Here is a 21539-nt window from a genome sequence, read left to right on the forward strand (position 1 = left end):
ATCCGAGATCCAGGCCTCCACGCTTGGGGGCCTCGCATCCTTCATTGGAGCAAGATCCTCCGCCGGGCTACTAGGGACGCAAAGGCCAGGACCCCGGCCTCTATCGCCTCCCAAACTCCCGGCTCCACTGCAACCCCAAAAATTGCGAGTCCCCAGCCTGGCTCGACCCTGTATCCCACCACCCTCGACACCGTCTTGCTACCCCCTTCCAAAACTCCCCCAACGCTGGGCACGCCCAAAACATATGGGCGTGGTTCGCTGGGCTCCCCGAGCACCTAGCACACCTGTCCTTGCCCCCGAAAAACCTACTCATCCTCGACCCAGTCATGTGGGCCCTATGCAGCACCTTGAACTGTATGAGGCTAAGCCTCGCACAGGAAGAGGAGGAATTCACTCTCTCCAGGCCATCCGCCCACGTCCCCTCCTCAATCTCCTCACCCAGCTCCTCTTCCCATTTACCCTTCAGTTCCTCCACCGAGGCCTCGTCTACCTCCTGCATTACCCGGTATATGTCCGAAATCCTCCCTCCTCCAACCCACACCCCCGAGAGCACCCTGTCCCGTACCCCACGTGGGGGCAACAAACGAGTGTATATTCTAATCACATTTCTTGTATGTTCAGTTCAAGGATGTACTTTATTTACATCTGCTATTTTTATAAATACAATTGCGTAGACAGATTATGTGTTTGATGTGTTTGTTTGTCATTGACGAAAATGTTCAATAAAAATATTTTTAAAAAACATTGAAAGGGCTGATGGGTGTCAGCAGCTACGATTATCAATTGTACATGAAAAGGAAATTGTGCATTGACAGTGGTAACATCCTGACAACAGGCACAGGGAGACTGATGATAAACAGAAGCATCATCATTTTACAAAGTATATTTAATCCTTTCAAAATCCACACATTGGGAAACAACAGGAGAATTAGGGACGTTGAAACCTTCGGGGGTGTAACTCACTCCAAAGTCCGGGATTTTCTGGTCCTGTGTGGTGGGTCATTCAAACATCCATTCACTTCGGCGAGACCAGAAGGTCAGCGGGAAGAGGCTGGAAAATTCTGGCCAAAGTCAGATTAGAACAGTCACATCAGAAATGCCAACAACGATCCAGCGGGGGGGATGCCAGAGGTGTTGAGGATACTTGGGGAGTTTGGGGATTTTTCGGGCTATAAGCGCGACGTGGGGAAGAGTGAGCTGTTTGTGCTGCACCTGGGGGACCAGGAGAGGGAGATAGGGGAGCTCCCATTGAAGAGGGCGGAGAGGAGCTTTAGATATCTTGGGGTCCAGATAGCTAGGAGCTGGGGGGCCCTGCACAGGCTTAACTTTGAGGCTGGTGGAACAGATGGAGGAGGAGTTTAGGAGGTGGGATGCGCTGCCGCTCTCTTTGGCGGGTAGGGTCTAGTCGGTTAAGATGACGGTGCTCCCGAGGTTTTTGTTTCTCTTCCAGTGCCTCCCCATCTTGATTCCGAAGGCTTTCTTTAGGAGGGTTAATAAGAGTATTCTGGGGTTCGTGTGGGCGCGGAAGGCCCCGAGAGTGAGGAGGGTATTCTTGGAGCGAGGCAGGGAGGTAGGTGGTCTGGTGCTGCCCAACCCGTGTGGGTATTACTGGGCTGCGAATGTGGCAATGATTCGTAGGTGGGTGATGGAGGGGGAGGGAGCCGCATGGAAGAGGTTGGAGGTGGCGTCCTGTGTGGGCACAAGTTTGGAGGAATTGGTGACGGCCCCGCTGCCACTCCCCCCGGCAAGGTACTCTCGAGTCCAGTCGTGGTGGCTGCCCTCAAAATTTGGGGGCAGTGGAGGTGGCACAGGGGGGAAGTGAAGGCCTCAGTGTGGGCCCCAATACGAGGCAATCACCGGTTTGCACCAAGGAGAATAGATGGTGGGATTTTGAGTTGGCATAGGGCAGGCATCAGGCGGATGGGGGACCTTTTCCTCGATGGGAAGTTTGTGACTTTAGAGGAGTTGAAGGGGAAGTGGGGTCTGCCCCTGGGAATACTTTCAGGTATATGCAGATTAGGGCGTTTGTTAAGCGGCAGGTGGCGGAGCTCCCGCTACTGCCGCCTAGGGGGGTGCAGGACAGGGTGCTCTCGGGGACGTGGGTCGGTGAGGGTAGGATCTCGGCAATTTATCAGGTGATGCAGGAGGAGGATGAGGCCTCGGTGGAAGAGCTGACAGCGAAGTGGGAGGAGGAGCTAGGGGAGGAGATTGACGAGGGGACGTGGGCAGACGCCCTGGGGAGGGTGAACTCGTCCTCTTCTTGCGCACGGCTCAGCTTAATTCAGCTGAAGGTGCTGCATAAGGCGCACATGACTGGGGCCAGGATGAGCCTGTTCTTTGGGGAAGAGGACAGGTGTGGGAGGTATTCGGGAGGCCCGGCGAACCACATGCACATGTTCTGGGCGTGTCCGGCGTTGGAGGGGTTTTGGAAGGGGGTGGCGGGGACCTTGTCCAAGGTGTAACCAGGCTGGGGGCTCGCGATCTTTGGCGTAGCATCGGAGCCGGGAGTGCAGGAGGCGAGAGAGGCCGGTACCCTGGCCTTTGCGTCTCTAGTAGCCCGGCGTAGGATTCTTTTACAGTGCAGGGACGCGAAGCCCCCGAGCCCGGAGGCCTGGATCAATGACATGGCCGGGTTCATCAGGCTGGAGAAGGTCAAGTTTGCCCTGAGGGGGTCGGTACAAGGGTTCTTCTTTTTTTTTTTATAAATTTAGTGTACCCAATCATTTTTCCAATTAAGGGGCAATTTAGAGTGGCCAATCCACCTAGCTTGCACCATTTTGGGTTGTGGGGGCAAAACCCACGCAAACACGGGGAGAATGTGCAAACTCCACATGGACAGTGACCCAGAGCCGGGATCGAACCTGGGACCTCGGCGCCGTGAGGCAGCAGTGCTACTCACTGCGCCACCGTGCTGCCCTGGTACAAGGGTTCTTCTGGCGGTGGCAGCCCTTTCTCGATTTCCTGGTGGAGGGGTAGAGGGTGGTCAGTCTCAGCAGCAACCCGGGGGGGGGGGGGTCTGTTAAAGGGGTTTGTTTTTGCGACTTTGTTTGCTACTTTCTTCTTTTTTGTATTGTTATTAATTTATTGCTTTGTATTGGGCGGGGGGGGGGGGGGTCCTTCTTTCTCTTTATTTCTACACCTTGTTTATTTTATTGTTGGGAGAAAATTTGTTGTTGAAAAATTTGAATTAAAATTATTTTTAAAAATAGAAATGCCAACAACATACTGCAACTTGCAGTTATATTGCCCTTTAAAGTAAAACTTCCGAAAGGCACTTCTTGACCAAATGATTGTTACAATCTCCAAAGGGTATTGGGGATATATTGGTCACTGGAAAGCATTGAGCAGTTGGAACAAGTGTGAGAAAAGGCTGCAAAATTAGCCAATCTTGAAGTGGAAAGGCAGAGACATTAATGTTGGTTTACCTTGGAGAACTGCATTATTGATGGGCCCTGGATCAGGGCCATTGGGAGAGCCAAATTAAGAAGAAAATGAAGCTCAGGATAAATAAGGCTTTCAAGAACAGAGAGAAGCAACTGTCTTGCTTGGGCCTTGTTTTTATGTAATACTCAACAGAGTCAATAAAGCTGTACTTCTTGGGGCAATAGCCTAGTTGCTTCCTTGCTTTGTCTATCTTGAAGGTGTGCGTGACTGCAATGTTTCGAACCTGAGGAAGAAAAATTACAACATGTTGAATAATCAACAAACATATTGCCTTGAAGATTAAAACGGTGGATGCTGGAATCTGATACAAAAACAGAAAATGCTGGGAAATCTCAGCAGGTCTGACAGCACCTGTGGAGAGAGAAGGGAGCTGACGTCGCAAGTCTTGATGACTCTTTGTCAAACATTGCCTGCCCTGATCATGGAATCATACAATACAGAAGGAGTCTATTCAGCCCATCATGCCTGTGATGTCACTCTCTTTTGATGTATCTAACCAATCCCTGTCCTGTTATGCTCTTGGCGTAGCATAAGCAGCTTCCTTGATGTGCACTTGACAAAGGAAGGTTGTTACGTGGAGATAACTTCAACACGTTTATTAAACTATTTACAATTCTCCTACTTGGGTTCGACTCTACTGTTAATCCTTCTATAGCTACTCAGACTGACAAGCCAGTCTGCTATAATCCACGTGGTGGGTGTGATCTGTGTCTGTACTCACTAAGTGTCTCCACTGGAAAGAGAAAGATCATGTGTGTTGTGTCCTTCATATATGGGTTGGTGTAATGCCCCCCTGTGGTAGTGTCACCTCTGTGTGTATCGTGAATGCCCATTGGTCGTGTCCTATCTTACTGTCTATTGGCTGAGTGTCTGTGTGTCATGTCTCTGGTGCTCCCTCTAGTGTCTAGTTAGTCTACATGTAGTTACATTATCCCCTTGTGTATTTACAGTGATGCATATCACCACAATTCCCTTTTGCAAATCAAGAAGCACATTCCAAATTAGAACAACTCAAAACAAATTCTCTTCAAGTCGCCTCTGATTCTTTTGCCAATTGTTTTAAACCTGTGTCCTCTGGTCACACACTCTCCTGCCGCTGGAAACGGTTCCCCCTTATTTACTCTATCGAAACCCCTCGTGAGTTTCAGCACCTCGCACAAAATTCCCCTCAACCTTCTGTGTTCTAAGGAGAACTATTCCGGCTCCACTCATCTTCCCACAGAACTTTAGAGTCTCTTCAAATGTGGTGCCCAGAATTAGACAGAGCCGCGAGACTAATAAAGATTTAGCGTAACTATTCCTGAGCAAGCCAGTTCCCCCAAATTAACCAATCATTCCCTCATGCCCAAGAAAATAAAGTTTTAAAACCCAGAGACTTAAAAAAATAAATCGGTATTCTTGTGGTCTTTACCTCATTCCTCGTGAGCAGTGGAGAGATTTCTACAATTGGTCTCAATGCTGTATGAAGGTATTCCATTATTACAGCTGCAAAAGCAAAGAGCCGGTGTAAATACTGAGCTGTGACAATGGGGTTTAGAGGTGATATACAACAGGTTTGGCGTTTATGAGACTCCAGTCCCTGTTGGCTCCTAATTGCTCTCTCAAAGGGACTAGACTTGCCAACCCTGGTTGGAAAAATCCCTCCAACTGCCTCCAAACTCAGTTTATCCCTCTCCAATGTTTTTATAATTAATAAACAAAAATGACAAATTATGCACGACTTTTAAAAAAAATGCCCGAGGATTTAATTCTCCCAGGATTCTCGCAGTGATGTCCAGGAGAATGAGCTATAATTCCTGGAAACTCCAAGGCCAATCGTAGGCGGTCATGGTGGCACAGTGGTTAGCACTGCTATCTCACAGCTCCAGGGACCCGGGGTCGATTCCAACCTCGGGTGACTGTCTGTGTGGAGTTTACACTTACCCCCCTTGGCTGCGTGGGTTTCCTCAGGGTACACTGGTTTCCTCCTACAGTCCAAAGATGTGCAGGTTAGGTGGATTGGCCATACTAAATTGCCCCTCAGTGTCCAATGGTCAGATGGGGTTACGGGGATAGGGCAAGGGATATTCGATGGGCCGAACGGCCTACTTCTACACTGTAGGATTCTATTATTCTATGGATGGCAGGCAACCATGGAAATGGGCCAAGCAAAGGTTCCATTTCATCAAAACACCAGCAGAGGCTCAGGAAGCCGGCAGATGTAAGAAGGATGTTGCCGATGGCAAGGATGGCCAGAACCAGGGTCACAGTCTGAGGATTCGGGGGAGACCATTTATGAGAAAGATGAGGAGACATTTCTTCACCCAGAAAGTGATGAGCTTGTGAAATTCATTACCACAGAAAGCAGTTGAGGCCAAAACATTGTGGCCAGGATTCTCCAAGCCCGCGTCACATCGGAGAATCACCGGTGACGCAGGCAATTCCCGCCCACACCGCTCCAACGCTGGGGCGCAATTCTCCAGTGACCGGAGAATTGGCGGCAATCGCACCTGTGGGGTCGACGTGGCGCCGGTTGGAGGCCGCTGAAAGAGGCGATTCTCCGCAGTCGACCTGCCGAATTCCCGCCAAGTTCCAGCGAGTCCCGCCGGCGTGGTTCCAACCTGGTACCTCCCGGCGGGAGCTCAGACCCGTGGCTGCGGTGGCTGTCCTGGTGGGGGGGCAGGGGGAATATGACTCCGGGGGGCCCGCAATTGGGGGCTACCGACCGGTGGGCGCCCGCGATCTGGAAGGGGTCAACCTCCTTCTGCGCAGGCCCGCTCTAGGTCTCCGCCATGTTGCTCAACGCTGGCGCGGAGATGACCACCACGCGCATGTGCCGGCATGGGAGATGCATGCGCCAGCGTGGAGACGGCCGACGAGCACATGCGCTGGCCGTGCAGGGTCACGTATCGGCACCGGAGCAGTGCGCAGCACTCCGGCACTGTGCTGGCCCCCTGAGGACCGCTGCATCGCCGGGCCAGGAGGCCCATTGCCGGCGGCGTACACCATTCCGGTGTTTACGCCGGCGCCAACACTTAGCCAGGATTTCAGAGAATCCTGGCATGTATGTTTTCAAGAAGCACTTGGGGCGAAGGGGATCAAAGGTTATGGGAGGAGGAGGAATTAGGCTATTGAATTGGATGATCAGCCATGCTCGTAATGAATGGCGGAGCAGACTCGAAGGGCCAAATGAGCTCCTCCTGTTACTGTTTTCTATGTCTCTGATGCAACCATCAATTCACTCGAGACAAGAGTAGAAGTAAACCGTGGCTTTAATCAACTTAGAACAGTGCCTGCCTGCGACTGAAGCAATACTGAGAACCGCCTACAGGTCGACTGCTCTTTATACCTCCCTTCAAGGGGAGGAGCCATGGGCGGAGCCCATACATGCCCCAACATCTTCTGCTATGGGTAATGCCATACAATGGCCCATAGGAGAAGCCCACAAGAGCAACAGCATAGCACAGATACAAATACACTGGTGGATTATTGGTATAATACATTCACCAGTCTCTAGATCATCATCACCCTCTCAGGCCTTGCCAACGACAACTATATCCTGAGAATTTGTTTACAAAAAAACACATTCCCTGATTTGGAAGCAAAATGAATTAATTAGTAATGAGCTTCCTGCTAACCCACTCACAGGTTGGCATGGCAACAGCCATAGCAACAAGTTGCCCAGTCTCTGAGATGGTGGGTAAGGGCTTGAATGAGAGACAATGGATGGAATAAAACATGATGTGGAAATATATAAAATATACAGACACGTGCAAAAAAAAGGGCAATTTGTTACTGATCCAAACAATGAAAGATTTAAAAAACTAAGTTACCTGCTATGTAAATGAGGTGGACAGGCACATGAAGCCAAGGTTTGTAGCCCAACTTCACAAACTAGTGGGATAAATGAATGATGCATGAATTTACATACCAGGTGATTTAAAACACTTTCAATTCATTGCACACATTAGGAACAGGAGGAGGCCGTTCACCCCCTTGAACCTGTTCCACCATTCAATTTTTTTTTACAAATTTAGAGTACCCAATTCTTTTTTTTTCCAATTAAGGGGCACTTTAGTGTGGCCAATTCACCTACCCTGCACATCTTTTTACATTGTGGAGATGAGACCCACGGAGACATGGGGAGAATGTGCAAAACTCCTCCCCATTCAATTAGATCATGGTTGATTTTTATCTTAACTTCATCAACACATCTTGGACCCAACAAAAATCTATCCATCTCAGTTCTGAAATTTTCAATTCCCCTCCAATCACAACAGTTTTTGGAGGAGAGCATTCTAAATTTTCACTTTCCTTTGCGTGAAGAAATACTTCCTCACGTAACACCTGACTCAAATTTTAAAGTTATTCCCCCTGCTCTCTCCCCAGGCCCAAGCTCTCTCCTCAGTCCCTGCTCTCTCTCCTTATGCCCCCGCATTCTCCTCAGGTCCTCTCTGCTCTCTCTCTGGGCTCCTTTTCTCACCTGAGGACCCATTCTCGCATTAGGCCTGCGCTGTCTCCCTAGGTGCCTGCTCTCTTCCTAGGCCCCTGCTCTTTCCTTGGGCCCTTGCCCTCCCTGTCCTCCTGTTCTCTCCCTGGACTACTGCTCCCTCTCCAACCCCATGCTCTGTCCCCAGACCCCTGCTCTCTCCACACACCCTACTCTCTACTCATGGCCTGGCTCTCCCTCCCCACACACCTACTCTCTCCACACAGCCCTGCTCCTCCCCTTACCGCTACTCACAACCCTGCTCTCTCCTCATGGCCCTGCTCTTTCCCTACAACCCTACTCTCCTCACACAGCCCTGCTCCTCCCCTTACCGCTACTCACAACCCTACTCTCTCCTCACGCCCTGCTCTCTCCTCATGGCCCTGCTCTTTCCCCACACCCTTACTCTCCTCACACAGCCCTGCTCCTCCCCTTACCGCTGCTCACAACCTTGCTCTCTCCTCATGCCCTGCTCTCTTCTCATGAACCTGCTCTCTCCTCACGGCACTGCTCTCCCTCTGGGCCCCTGCCAAGGATAGATGTGCTTTGCAGAGAGATGCAGGAAAACCCACCTCCCTGCTGTCTGTAAGGATATACCAGGGGCGGAATTCTCCAACCACCTGCAGGGTCGGGGATCGCCCGGGGCCAGCGTAAATCCCACCCCCGCCGTAGCCAGATTTCTCCGCCACCCGGGAATCGGCGGGGGCAGGAATCGCGCCCCGCCAGTCGGCGGGCCCCCTGCCCCAGTCGGCGGGCCCCCCACAGTGATTCTCCGGCCCGCGATGGGCCGAAGTCCTGCCGCTGTCAGATGTGGTTTAAACCACCTCTGGTGCCAGCGGGAGCAGGCGATGTGAGAGGGCCCCGGGGTCCTGGAGGGGGCGCGGGGCAATCTGACCCCGGGGGCTGCCCCCACGGTGGCCTGGCCCGCGATCGGGGCCCACCGATCGGTGGGCGGGCCTGTGCCATGGGGGCACTCTTTTTCTTTCACCGTCACCACGGCCTCCACCATGGTGGAGGCGGAAGAGACCCGCTCCACCGTGCATGCGCCGGGGTGACGTCAGCGGCCGCTGACGCTCTGGCGCATGTGCGGACTCACGCCGACCGGCGAAGGCCTTTCGGCCAGCCCTGACGCCAGTCGGCGTGGCACCAAAGGCAGTTGGTGCCGGTCGGCGGAGCGGGAGCCACTCCGGCGCGGGCCTAGCCCCTAAAGGTGCGGAGAATTCCGCACCTTAAGGGAGGCCCGACGCTGGAGTGGTTCTTGCCACTCCGCTACGCCAGGACCCCCCCCCCCGCCCCGCTGGGTAGGGGAGAATCCCAGCCCTGTTCTCTTTAAAGAACCATCAAGACACTCTTATAAGCAGCATGAGTATGCATATTCATAGAATCATAGGATCCCTACAGTGCAGAAGAAGACCATTTCTTCACACAGAGAGTGGTGAGCCTGTGGAATTCACTACCACGGAAAGTAGTTGAGGCCAAAACATGTGTTGAAGAAGCAGGTAGATAGAGCTCTTGGGGTGAAAGGAACAAAAAGCTATTGGGGGAAAGCGGGATTATGCTATTGAGTTGGAGGATCAGCCACGATCATTATGAATGGTGGAGCATGGGTCACTGTCCGTGTGGAGTTTGCACATTCTCCCTGTGTCTGCGTGGGTTTCGCCCCCACAACCCAAAAATGTGCAGAGTAGGTGGATTGGCCACGCTAAATTGCCCCTTAATTGGAAAAAATAATTGGGTAATCTAAATTTATAAAAAAATAAAAATAAAAAAAAAAAAAAAAAAAAAAAATGAATGGTGGAGCAGGCTCGAAGGGCTGAATGGCCTCCTCTTGCTCCTATTTTCTATGTATCCTCTCCAAGGTGTTGCCATCCTTGCAATGCCAAGAATTGTACACAATTCTCGAGCTGAGGCCTAACCAGTGATTTGGAAAGATGCAAAGCCAGGTTTCCAGAAAATTTAGTAACTATCTTATCGACTTGTACTGCCGACTTTAAGGTAATTGTAAATATGTATCCATAGCTCCCACTGCTCTTGCACCCTCTTCAAAATAGCACTATTTAGATTATACCGCCTCCCAACATGTTTCTTCAAAAGTGGATCACTTCTCAATTTAAAAAACAAAATTAATTAACGCGATGTAGGCGGCTCCGGCAAGGCCAGTATTTATTGCCCACCACTAATTACCCTCCAGAAGGTGGTGCTGGTGAGCTACCTTCTTGAACTGCTGCAGTCCATGTGGTGTAGGTACACCCACTGTGCTGTTAGGAAGGGAGTTCCAGGATTTTGACCCAGTGACAGTGAAGCAATGGCGATATATTTCCAAGTCAGGATGGGCTGTGGTTTGGAGGGGAACTTGCTGGTTCCCATATGTCTGCTGCCCTTTGTTCTTCTTTGTGGTAAATGCCGGAGATTTGGAAGGTGCTGTTGAAGGAGGCTTGGCAAACTGCTATAGTGCATCTTGTAGCTGTTGATTGATTTTCTGTGTGGATGAAGCTGACCCTTCAGCATAGTGCTGAATATTGTTAGACAAGATATAGAGTTTAAGAGCCAGGGTGGTTATGCTGGAACTGTATAAAATGTTGGTCAGCTCACAGCTAGAGAATTGTGTGCAGTTCTGGAATCCACATTATAGGAGGGATGTGATAGCCCTGGAAAGGCTGCAGAGGAGATCTACCAAGATGTTGCCTGGACTGGAGAGTGTTAATTATGAAGACAGATTGAATAGACTGGGGCTGTTTCCTTGGAGCAGAGGAGACTGAGGGGGGGGAGGGGAATTATGAGATATGTAAAATTATGAGGGGCAGAGATAGAGTAGACAGGAAGAAACATTTCCCTTGGTGGAGGGATCAATCACCAGGGGCATAGATTTAAGGTAAGGGGCAGGAGGTTTAAGGGGATGTGAGGGGAAATCTTTTCGCCCAGAGGGTGGTGGGAGTCTGGAACCTGCTGCCTGAAAGGGTGGTGGAGGCAGAGACCCTCATAACATTTCAGAAGTATTTAGATGTGCACTTGCGATGCCAGGGCATACAAGGCTATGGGCCAAGTGTTGGAAAATGGGATTAGAATAGTTAGGTGGTTGTTTTTGACCAGTGGCGATGGGCCAAAGACCTCTATGCCTCAATGGGTGCTGTACCATCAGAGGTGCCATCCATTGAAAGAATGTCAAAGCGGAGGTGGATGTTAAATGAAACATTTTGAAGACTAGCAGAGGGGTTCACCCAGTATCCCGGCCAACATCCATTCTTCAATCAACACCACCAGAAATAAATTCGGATAAATCGGTCCTTTATCTGATTATTGCTGTGGGATCTTGCTGTGTGGAAAATGGCCGTCGGATTGACCGACAGAACAACAGTGATGGAACTTCAAAAAGCCACTTTAAACATTTGTGACATCCTTGAAAAGCTCTGATATTTTGTTCTTAAATTAATTGTGGAATGAATATTTTGGAATATCTACGCAAGTATTTTTAAAAGAACCTACCAGTGGAGATAACCAGTCAAATACATTTACAGCTTCACCATCGTTGATGTAGTAAGCCTGGCCACTCTGTAAATAAGGTAATAAATCTGGCTGCATTACAACACCAAATGAACTTTTAAATGACAGTCGTACCAATTTTGTCATTGAGTCACATATTAGTGGCTTTATACCCATCATACCTAAACAGATCTACACCGCAGTCAAACTCAAAAACTTGCCTTTATATAGCATCTTGCATCTTTCACAAACCTAGGACATCCCAAAGTGTTTTCCAGGCAATGAGATACTTTTTCAAGTGTTCTTACTGTTGTAATGAAAATGAAATGAAAATCACTTATTGTCACAAGTAGGCTTCAAATGAAGTTACTGTGAAAAGCCCCTAGTCGCCACATTCCGGGGAGGCTGGTACGGAAATTGAACCGTGCTGCTGGCCTGCTTTCAAAACCAGCGATTTAGCCCTGTGCTAAACCAGCCCCTGTTTAATGCAAGAAGCACAGCAGCCAATTTGCACCCAGAAAGCTCCCATGATAGACATTGCGATGGTGAGCAGATTATCTGTTTGCTACTGTTAAATGAGGGGCAAACATTGGCCAAGGACACTGAGACAACCCCTCTGCTCTTCTTCAAATTGGCACCTTGGGATCTTTTCACATCCATCTGAAAGACAGGCTGGAATTTTCCGGCCTTTTCTACGGGTGGGGTCTTCTGGTCCAACCTCTGGTGGTGGGGGTGGGGGTGGGGGCGGGTGGGGTGTACACAACGGGAAACCCCATTGACAGCGGGCGGGTCCAGAAAATCTTTTTTAAAAATAAATTTAGAGCGCCCAATTCAATTTTATTCCAATTAAGAGGCAATTTAGCGTAGCCAATCCATCTACCCTGCACATCTTTGGGTTGTGGGGGCGAAACCCACGCAGACACGGGGAGAATGCGCAAACTCCACACGGACAGTGACCCACAGCCGGAATTGAACCCGGGACCTCGGCGCCGTGAGGCAGCAGTGCTAACCTCTGTGCCACCGTGCGGCCCTGGGTCCAGACGATCCTGCCGTTGGCCAATGACGGGCTGGCTCCACCGCCGTGGAGGTAGAGGGGGGGGTGGGGGGGTGCTCAGTAAATCCCACCTATAGCATTTCTGATTTTGCCCCTTGCCTGAGGTGTTGCGACCCTCTGGTTAAATCACCACCAGTCAGCTCTCAAAAGAGAGAGCAGCCAATGGTCCTCTGGGACAGTGGTGATGTTTACTCTGGGTCTCTGGATTATTGTTCAGTCACAACACTACTATGCCACCACCTCCCCTAACTACAGATGTCCGAAGCTCTTCAATTCCCTCCCTAAATCTCTACCGCTCTTCCTTTAAGATCCTTCTTCAAACCAACCACATGAACAAAACGTTTGATCAGCTGCCCTAACTTCTCTTTCTGTGGCTCACTGTCAAATCCTGCCAGATTTATTGTGCTCTGAAGCACCTTGGGACATTTTACGATATTAAAAGTGCTACAGAAATGCAACTTGTACATTCGGTCAATCAGTCAAAACAATGAACTTCAAAGGTTGCGACAACCCATAATTCCAGAGGCCCGTGATCCCAGTGCAGCCCTTGGCGGTGTAGATCTGCCACTTACTGCGATGTGGCCTTTGGCAGCTGTCAGTGCCTCCGCAGCGAGGATGTGAGCCTGAACCAGATTGTCAACATGGACCCAGTTCATCTTGACATCAGGATTTCCGAAAGTGAAACTGAACAGCCGTCGATCAATGTTCGCCTGCAATCACAGAGGGTTCAGATTGAAATGGGGTGATAGCAGCAATCAGCTGTAATCACCATCAGTATCTAATCCTAAAGCATCGCTCAAATTAACATGGGTTCCCTATTCCTGACAGTTCACTACGTCCTCACTAATCTGCTGCTTTCATTGTTGTGCATCTCAGCAAGTAGCATTCCTGCTCCTTAGTCAGTTCAGAGGACTGTGGCTTGAGCAATGACGAGCACATTATCCAGGCTGACAAGTTCTGCACTGTCGCAAGTCCCCTCTTTCAGATGAGACATGAAATCCGACCAACAGGAGTTAGCAAAAGATCCTGCGCATCTTCCGGACTGTGGGAGGAAACCGGAGCACCCGAGGAAACCCGCACAGTCACGGGGAGAAAGTGCAAACTCCACATAGTCACCCAAGGCCAGAATTGAACCCGATTCCCTGGCGCTGGGAGGCAGCAGTGCTAACCACTGTACCACCATGCCGTCTATATTGAATGGCTGAGCACGTTTGTCAGGCTGAATGTTCTACCCCTGCTCCTATTTTCTCTTAGGCATTCTAGGACTAATATTTATCCTTCATTCAACATCGCTAAAGAAAATATTATCAGGTCATTTATGTTGTTTGTGTGGGATCTTGCTGTGTACAGATTGCTGCCATTCTGCCTATGTAACAATAAGAGGTACACTTTTTAAAAATAAATTTAGAGTACCCAATTCATTTTTTCCAATTAAGAGGCAATTTAGCATGGCCAATCCACTTACCCTGCGCATCTTTGGGTTGTGGGGGCGAAACCCACGCAAACACGGGGAGAATGTGCAAACTCCACACGGGCAGTGACCCAGAGCCGGGATCGAACCTGGGACCCCGGTGCCGTGAGGCAGCAGTGCTAACCACTGTGCCACCGTGCTGCCCTCCAAGAGATACACTTAACAAAAAAGTTTTTAGTTGGTCGTAAAGTGCTTTGGTTCTGAGTTCATGATAGAAACTGTTTGAAAATATGTTCCTACTCTGTACATACTGATTTATAAAGTTCCATTGATTCCAGACCAAGCTGGATCTTGCAGCTGCATCATAGCAGCCATTAGCATATTGTTGACGTGCAATGGGCTAAGATTTCTTCCCATTGGTATTGATTCTTCAGCAATTGTTTTTGAACAGGTTTCTTGTTGGGGACTTCTGGGCCTTCTGCCCCAAGCCCAGTTTTGAAACCATTTGCACGTGTAATGTTACCATGGCAGTAGGAAGGCCAGGTGAGATTCCCGGCGCAGATGGGATGTTGGTGACATTTGTACAAGTCACGCTGAATGACTGCTGTAACCTCGCTGATGGTTTTACTTCATCATTGTCTGGTCTCTCTCTGTGCTCACTGAACAACATCGGCCCCCGGTGCAGCGATGCCTCCTGCTGTGAGGGAATCTGTATTTTGTGGTTTGCTCCGCATGTTTTCGGCGTGGAGGGTGCGCAAAAAGTTCCTCGTGACCTGCATTTTGACGCAAATAAATGAGCTCACGAGAGAAGGGTTGCATGAGGATGGTAGTTGGTGGGTCCGTGCTGCTGAGGAGCTGGGGCTCAGGGGAACCCTAAGGTCAGTGGTTGCTTATTGCTGCTGAGGAGCTGGCTCTGAGAAGGAGGTTGGCATCAAAACAGCTGGGGAGCTGGAACTGGGCCTGAATGTAGACCCTGTAGCTCAGCCTGGCAAATACCGTGGGAAACTGTCTCGGGTGAATTGATTGAGCGGCTGAAGGTGAGCAGTTGTTGGGAACAATTGTCCTGAGTTGGAGTCCAGTTGCCCGACAACTCAGTGCAGCCAAAGGCCAGCGGGCTTTGAAGCTGAGTTGGAGCTATTGCTGAGGGAAATCAGAGGGTGAATTCTCAAAGGAGTGGATCTGTAATCCCTTGTGAGGAAGACAGAGTTTAAAAGATTTTTGTGACTATCACTGATGTCGAGGTGGATTGCTGGTAAGTTCGCAAGATCTGTCTTGTTTGTGTCTGCCATTTAAAGTGTAGTTTGTGCAGTGATTAACCACAGTTTTCCTGTTAATTTAATGTTTACCTCATGTTAACTCTGGATGTTAGAGTATAAGATAGATAGTATTGACTGTTTGCTTGCTTGACTCTTGTCAAGTAAAATGCTTCTGTTTTTTAAAACTGCAAAATCTTGAGGCTTTGTTATCTTAGTAAATACCAGGGATTTCAAGTTTTGTCTACTTTACAACAAAAGACACTGGTCCCTAATCAGATAAGACGACTTATTTCCAAATCCCTCTATGTCCTTAACTGTCCCTATCTGTGTCACATCCTCCAGCCCCACAACCCTCCAAGTGTCCACATTCCTCCCAATTCTGGCCTCTTGAACATCCCCTATTTTTAATTGCTCCACCGTTGGCAGCCATGTCTTCAACTACCTGGGCCCAAACTCTGGAATTCCTTTTGACAAACCTTTCTGCCCTTCTCTCTTCCTTTAAGACACTCCTTAACATCTACCTCTTTGATCAAACCTTTGGTCACCTGCCTTAATATCTCCTTTTGTGGCTCTCTGTCAAATTTTGGCTGATAATGCTCCTGTGAGGAGTCTTGGGGTGTTTTACTATGTTATTCTTGGGTTGTGTCCTTTCAGGCGAGTTCCATTGGCAACATCTGATCCTGGAGTTATAGTCAACATGCCAGAATGAAAGGTCCAAGGGTGGCACAGTGGTTAGCACTGCTGCCTATGGCTGAGGACCCAGGTTCGATCCCGGACCCTGGGTCACTGTCCACATGGAGTTTGCACATCTTCAAACTAACTACTTAATTGGAAAAGGCCACATGGTACTACAGGTCACATGATCGATCAGGTCAGATGGCAGATGGTGTGTCACAGTTGGAACACTGAGATGCTGAGGTGCCATGATGTAAGTTCCCTTCATCGTTGAGGCCATTGCTAATCTTGACAAGGCGCAGAAATTGCCAGCAGAAATGGAAGGGGCCTGTGGCCCAATACTAACCGCTACCCGTGCCAAGTGCCTCAGTTCCTGAGGCCCATAGATACCTGGGGGGCGGAGTACGCAGGTTCGGAAGATACTGCCCCCTGTGTAAAAGAAAGAGAAAATGTGTCAGAATAGTTTGAAATTTTGTTGGAACAAAATGTTTCTGCCTTGTAAGTTTTGTAGGGATGCTCTAGCCTGCAAAGTTGGCCCTCCAGTCTGGGATAACTTCCAAATCCAGAAATCCAGAATTAGTTCAACCTCAGATAGCAAATTAAGGATAAAGCCACATCCCTTGAGAATCAAAAAGCTGAGCACAATGCAATGTAGAGGAGAGCTGCACTATTTGAGGTGGGTCTCTTGAAAGACTTTAAATTAAGGATGAAAAAATTGGCCTCAGTGGGTATAAAATCTCAACAAGGACTCCTGCTCCTGTTTGCTACCCATTGTCGAACAATTACATGGGTTGAGAAGGTGGATAGAATATCTGCCGCATATCACAGTCAATTTTCAGTTGTAAACCTGGGCGAGGTACTGCAGGGTGGCAGGGACCCAGTCCGAACAGTGTTCCTTCTCTTTCCTCTTGCTCCTCCCCCACTTCCTCCCACAGAAGATAATGTTGGAAAACAAATTGTCAGACTGTACACTTTCTCTCCATCAAGGATGTTGTACAATCACATTTTATCTGACTTTTACCTTCCAAGTCAAAGAATGTTTAAATCGTCACCTTATCCGTTGCTAAATTTAAACTCAGTCATACGACCTGTGGTGTAGAGTTGCAATCTCAGGTAAATTATCCAGCAATACTGAGCCAACACTTAGATGGAGAGGTTTAAATGTACAAACATGCAACCAATGCCTCAACCACTCTCTCACCTTCAGATAACACCAGGCTGTGAAGACTGGTCACACTGAGTAAGACGCACTGCAAAATTCAGAATGACCATTGACACTGCTGAGAAGGAAGAGCTTGTGACTGAAACTACAGCAAAACCTCACAATAGAAAAGGCGGTACGGTGGCGTAGTGTTAGCACTGTTGCCTCACGGTGCCGAGGACCCGGGTTCCATCCTGGCCCAGGGTCACTGTCTGTGTGGACTTTGCACATTCTCCCTGTGTTTGTGTGGATCTCACCCCCACAACCCAAAGGTGTGCAGGGTAGATGGATTGGCCACGCTAAATTGCCCATTAATTGGAACAAAAATGAATTGGGTACTTCAAATGTAAAAACAAAATCTCATGATAGCAACAGGAAGATTTCTCCAACAAAATTCAGTGAGTGGAGGATAGCAACAGAAAACGACTGATGTGCGTCACTTAAAGTCAATTAAATAATGCAATCTCCAGGTTTGATTGGCCGGGAACATCACCCAAATCACAGAATCTTTACAGTGCAGCAGGAGGCCATTCAGCCCATTGAGTCTGCAACGGCTTTCTGAAAAAGCATTCTATCTTGCCCACCCCCTGCCTTATCCCCGTAATCTTGTTGAACTGCACAATTTCCCTATTCTTATGGTCTCTAGCACATGGCACTGAGAGTAATCCTGAAATTATTGCTCTTGAGATCCTACTTTTCAATTCCCTTCCTAACTCTCTAAAATCTGCTTTAAGGACTTTTGTCATTGGTCATTAAAATTTTTTTTTAAAGAGTACCCAATTATTTTTTTCCAATTAAGGGGCAATTTAGCGTGGCCAATCCACCTACCCTGCACATCTTTGGGTTGTGGGGGGTGAAATCCACGCAGGCATGGGGAGAATGTGCAAAATCCACACAGAGAGTGACCTGGGGTCAGGATCAAACCTGGGTCCTCGGCGCAGTGAGGCAGCAGTGCTAACCACTGTGCCACCTCTGACTGTTCACCCTCCCTAAAAAGAGAAGCTAGCTCTTTTTGAATTCCCAGCTCCTCTTACGCTCCATTTGAACTCCTGGGGTGGGATTCTCCGACCCCCCGCCGGGTCAGAGAATCGGCGGGTGACGGCGTGAAACCCGCCCCGCCGCCGGCTGCCGAATTCTCCACCGCCAGTTTTTGGCCGGGGGCGGTGAACGCACCGTTCTGGTCAGGGGCCGTTGGCAGCGGCCCCCTGGTAATTCTCCGGACCCCGATGAGTCGAGCGGCCACCCGTTTTCAGCCAGTCCTGCCGGCATGAAATAGACATGGTCCATCTTGGCGGGACCTGGCTTGGAGGGCGGCTTGCAGAGTCCTCGGGGCGGGGAGAGGTGGGGGGGGGGGGGGGGGCGGCGTGGGAGGATCCGTCCCCTGGGGGGGGGGGGGCCTGGCCCGTGATCGGTACCCAGCGATCTGTGGGCGGGCCTGTGCCCTGGGGGCACTCTTTCCCTCCGTGCCGGCCTCTGTAAGGCTCCGCCATGGCCGGTGCGGAGAAGAAAACCCCTGAGCATGCGCCTGAACATGCCAGCAGTTCTGTGTATGTGCCAACTCGCGCCAGCCCACGGTGGCCCTTCGGCATCGGTTGGTGTGGCGCCAACAATGCAGGCGCCACCCTGGCCCCCAGAAGTGCTGAGGGTTCTGCAACTTCCGGGTGGCCTGACGCCGGTGTGGTTCGCGCCACTCTTAGCGCCGGTACAGGCTGCCCCGCCAATTACGGCAGAATCCAGGCCCTGGTGTCTCTCACGCTCTGTGTTAATTAATTTAATTAATTTAGCTGTGATCTCGGCATTCCTCCAATTTGAGCCTCTTAAATATCCTCAATTTTCATCACTGTTTCATTGACAATCAGGCCTTCAGCTGCTTGGACCCAGAGCCGTGGAATTCCTTCCCTCAACCTCTCTACCCCTCTATACCGCTCTACCCCTCTCTCTCCCCTCCTTTAAGACACTCCTTAAAACCTACCTCTTTGACCAAAGCTTTTAGTCCAAATATCTCCTTGTGTGGCTCAGTGGAAATGTTGTTTGATAACGCTCCTGTGATGTACCTTGGGATATTTGTTATGTGAAAAGTGCTGCATAAATGCAAGTTGTTGTAGAGACACATACCTTTCAGAGGAGTGCCATCAGCTGCCAGCACCATCTGATCAGCGACAGCTTTAGTCCTGGAGTAATGATCAATATGCTGGGATGAAAGGTACAACAGGAAATTATACAGAACATTTCGGCAGCCACATTGTCACTTTGAAAATGTGCATCTTTTTTCTGCAGTTTTCCTTCCTCGCTTGGGCGCCCTCTGTACCATTCACTGGTCCATCTTTTCACAGGGTACCATGGCAATTGGTTTCCCCTCTGATAACAACAGAGGCAGAGGAACTGCCCGCTATCCAACCAACAATTAGGACCTTGCTGCATGCAAGGTGACTGCCACATTTGTAGCTGTAATAGTCATTGCATTTCAGAAGAATTCATTTTGTGTCACAGACTTCGAAACGTCTTTCCAGAACCATAGAGGTTTCAGTATCAGCTACACATGTCAGGGAATTGTTTGAATTCCTCTGTTATGAAATGAAATGAAATGAAATTTCACTTCATTTATTGTCACAAGTAGGCTTCAAATGAAGTTACTGTGAAAAGCCCCTAGTCGCCACATTCCTGCGTCTGTTCGGGGAGGCTGTTACAGGAATCGAACCGTGCTGCTGGCCTGCCTTGGTCTGCTTTCAAAGCCAGCGAGCATCAACAACAAGGTTGGGCCAATCACAGAGAACACATCCTGTTTATACCCAATAACTCCAAACACCTCCTCTCTTCCCCCTCTTTTAAAAGTCCAGTCCTCCCATTCAGAACCCATCCTGCGCTGCCTTAGGCTTAGTGAAAACAAGCAAAGCCCCAGGGAGGGGGTGGGGTCCATTGATAAATGGACAAATGAATAGGTGAGGGATGCAGAGTCTGGATGGAGAGCAGGGGAAAGGGGGTCTGGATGGAGATCAGGGGGTGGGGTGTCTGGATGGAGAGCAGGGGGTGGGGAGTCTGGTTGGAGAGCAGGGGTGGGGAGTCTGGATGGAGAGCAGGGGGTGGGGTGTCTGGATGGAGAGCAGGGGGTGGGGTGTCTGGATGGAGAGCGGGGGGTGGGGAGTCTGGATGGAGAGCAGGGGGTGGGGAGTCTGGATGGAGAGCAGGGGGTGGGGTGTCTGGATGGAGAGCAGGGGGTGGGGAGTCTGGATGGAGAGCAGGGGGCAGGGTGTCTGGATGGAGAGCAGGGGGTGGGGTGTCTGGATGGAGAGCAGGGGGTGGGGTGTCTGGATGGAGAGCAGGGGGTGGGGAGTCTGGATGGAGAGCAGGGGGTGGGGAGTCTGGATGGAGAGCAGGGGCAGGGTGTCTGGATGGAGAGCAGGGGGTGGGGAGTCTGGATGGAGAGCAGGGGGTGGGGAGTCTGGATGGAGAGCAGGGGGTGGGGTGTCTGGATGGAGAGCAGGGGGTGGGGAGTCTGGATGGAGAGCAGGGGGTGGGGAGTCTGGATGGAGAGCAGGGGGTGGGGAGTCTGGATGGAGAGCAGGGGGTGGGGAGTCTGGATGGAGAGCAGGGGGTGGGGAGTCTGGATGGAGAGCAGGGGGTGGGGTGTCTGGATGGAGAGCGGGGGAAAGGGAGAGTCTGGATGGAGAGCAGGGGGTGGGGAGTCTGGATGGAGAGCAGGGGTGGGGAGTCTGGATGGAGAGCAGGGGGTGGGGAGTCTGGATGGAGAGCAGGGGGTGGGGAGTCTGGATGGAGAGCAGGGGGTGGGGTGTCTGGATGGAGAGCAGGGGGTGGGGAGTCTGGATGGAGAGCAGGGGGGTGGGGTGTCTGGATGGAGAGCAGGGGGTGGGGTGTCTGGATGGAGAGCAGGGGGTGGGGTGTCTGGATGGAGAGCAGGGGGTGGGGAGTCTGGATGGAGAGCAGGGGGTGGGGAGTCTGGATGGAGAGCGGGGGGTGGGGAGTCTGGATGGAGAGCAGGGGGTGGGGTATCTGGATGGAGAGCAGGGGGTGGGGTGTCTGGATGGAGAGCAGGGGAACGGGAGAGTCTGGATGGAGAGCAGGGGGTGGGGAGTCTGGATGGAGAGCAGGGGGTGGGGAGTCTGGATGGAGAGCGGGGGCAGGGTGTCTGGATGGAGAGCGCAATGGGTGGGGGGGGGTCTGGATAGAGAGCAGGGGGTGGGGTGTCTGGATGGAGAGCAGGGGGTGGGGAGTCTGGATGGAGAGCAGGGGGTGGGGTGTCTGGATGGAGAGCAGGGGGTGGGGTGTCTGGATGGAGAGCGGGGGCAGGGTGTCTGGATGGAGAGCGCAATGGGTGGGGGGGGGGGGGTCTGGATAGAGAGCAGGGTGGGAAATCCGGTTGAAGAGCGGGGGTTGTGGGGAGTATGGATGGAGTGCGCAATGGGTGGGTTTGGGGGGGGAGGTGGATTCTGGATAGAGAGCGGGGGTTGTGGGGAGTAGGGATGGAGAGCAGGGGGTGGAGAGTCAGGGTGGAGGGTGGGGTGGGGATGACTGAATGAATTACGGGGGTGGGG

The 21539-nt window shown here is 50.7% G+C and overlaps 1 protein-coding gene across 1 annotated transcript in view; it reads right to left on the bottom strand.

Annotated features, from left to right (window-relative positions):
• Positions 1–941: 941 nt before the first annotated feature.
• Positions 942–21539, bottom strand: part of sdr42e2 (short chain dehydrogenase/reductase family 42E, member 2) — a 26914-nt gene continuing 6316 nt past the window's right edge. The window contains exons 3-10 of the mRNA XM_038820890.1: positions 19105–19180; positions 16135–16217; positions 13019–13156; positions 11396–11461; positions 7257–7317; positions 4856–4929; positions 3426–3667; positions 942–1061 (exon numbers count right to left, since the gene is read on the bottom strand). Coding sequence (XP_038676818.1) covers positions 3458–3667; positions 4856–4929; positions 7257–7317; positions 11396–11461; positions 13019–13156; positions 16135–16217; positions 19105–19180 — 708 coding nt within the window. The 3' untranslated portion in view covers positions 942–1061; positions 3426–3457. The remainder of the gene's footprint in view (positions 1062–3425; positions 3668–4855; positions 4930–7256; positions 7318–11395; positions 11462–13018; positions 13157–16134; positions 16218–19104; positions 19181–21539) is intronic.

Source organism: Scyliorhinus canicula, chromosome 15, assembly GCF_902713615.1.
Source record: "Scyliorhinus canicula chromosome 15, sScyCan1.1, whole genome shotgun sequence".
Classification (NCBI taxonomy): Eukaryota; Metazoa; Chordata; class Chondrichthyes; order Carcharhiniformes; family Scyliorhinidae; genus Scyliorhinus; species Scyliorhinus canicula.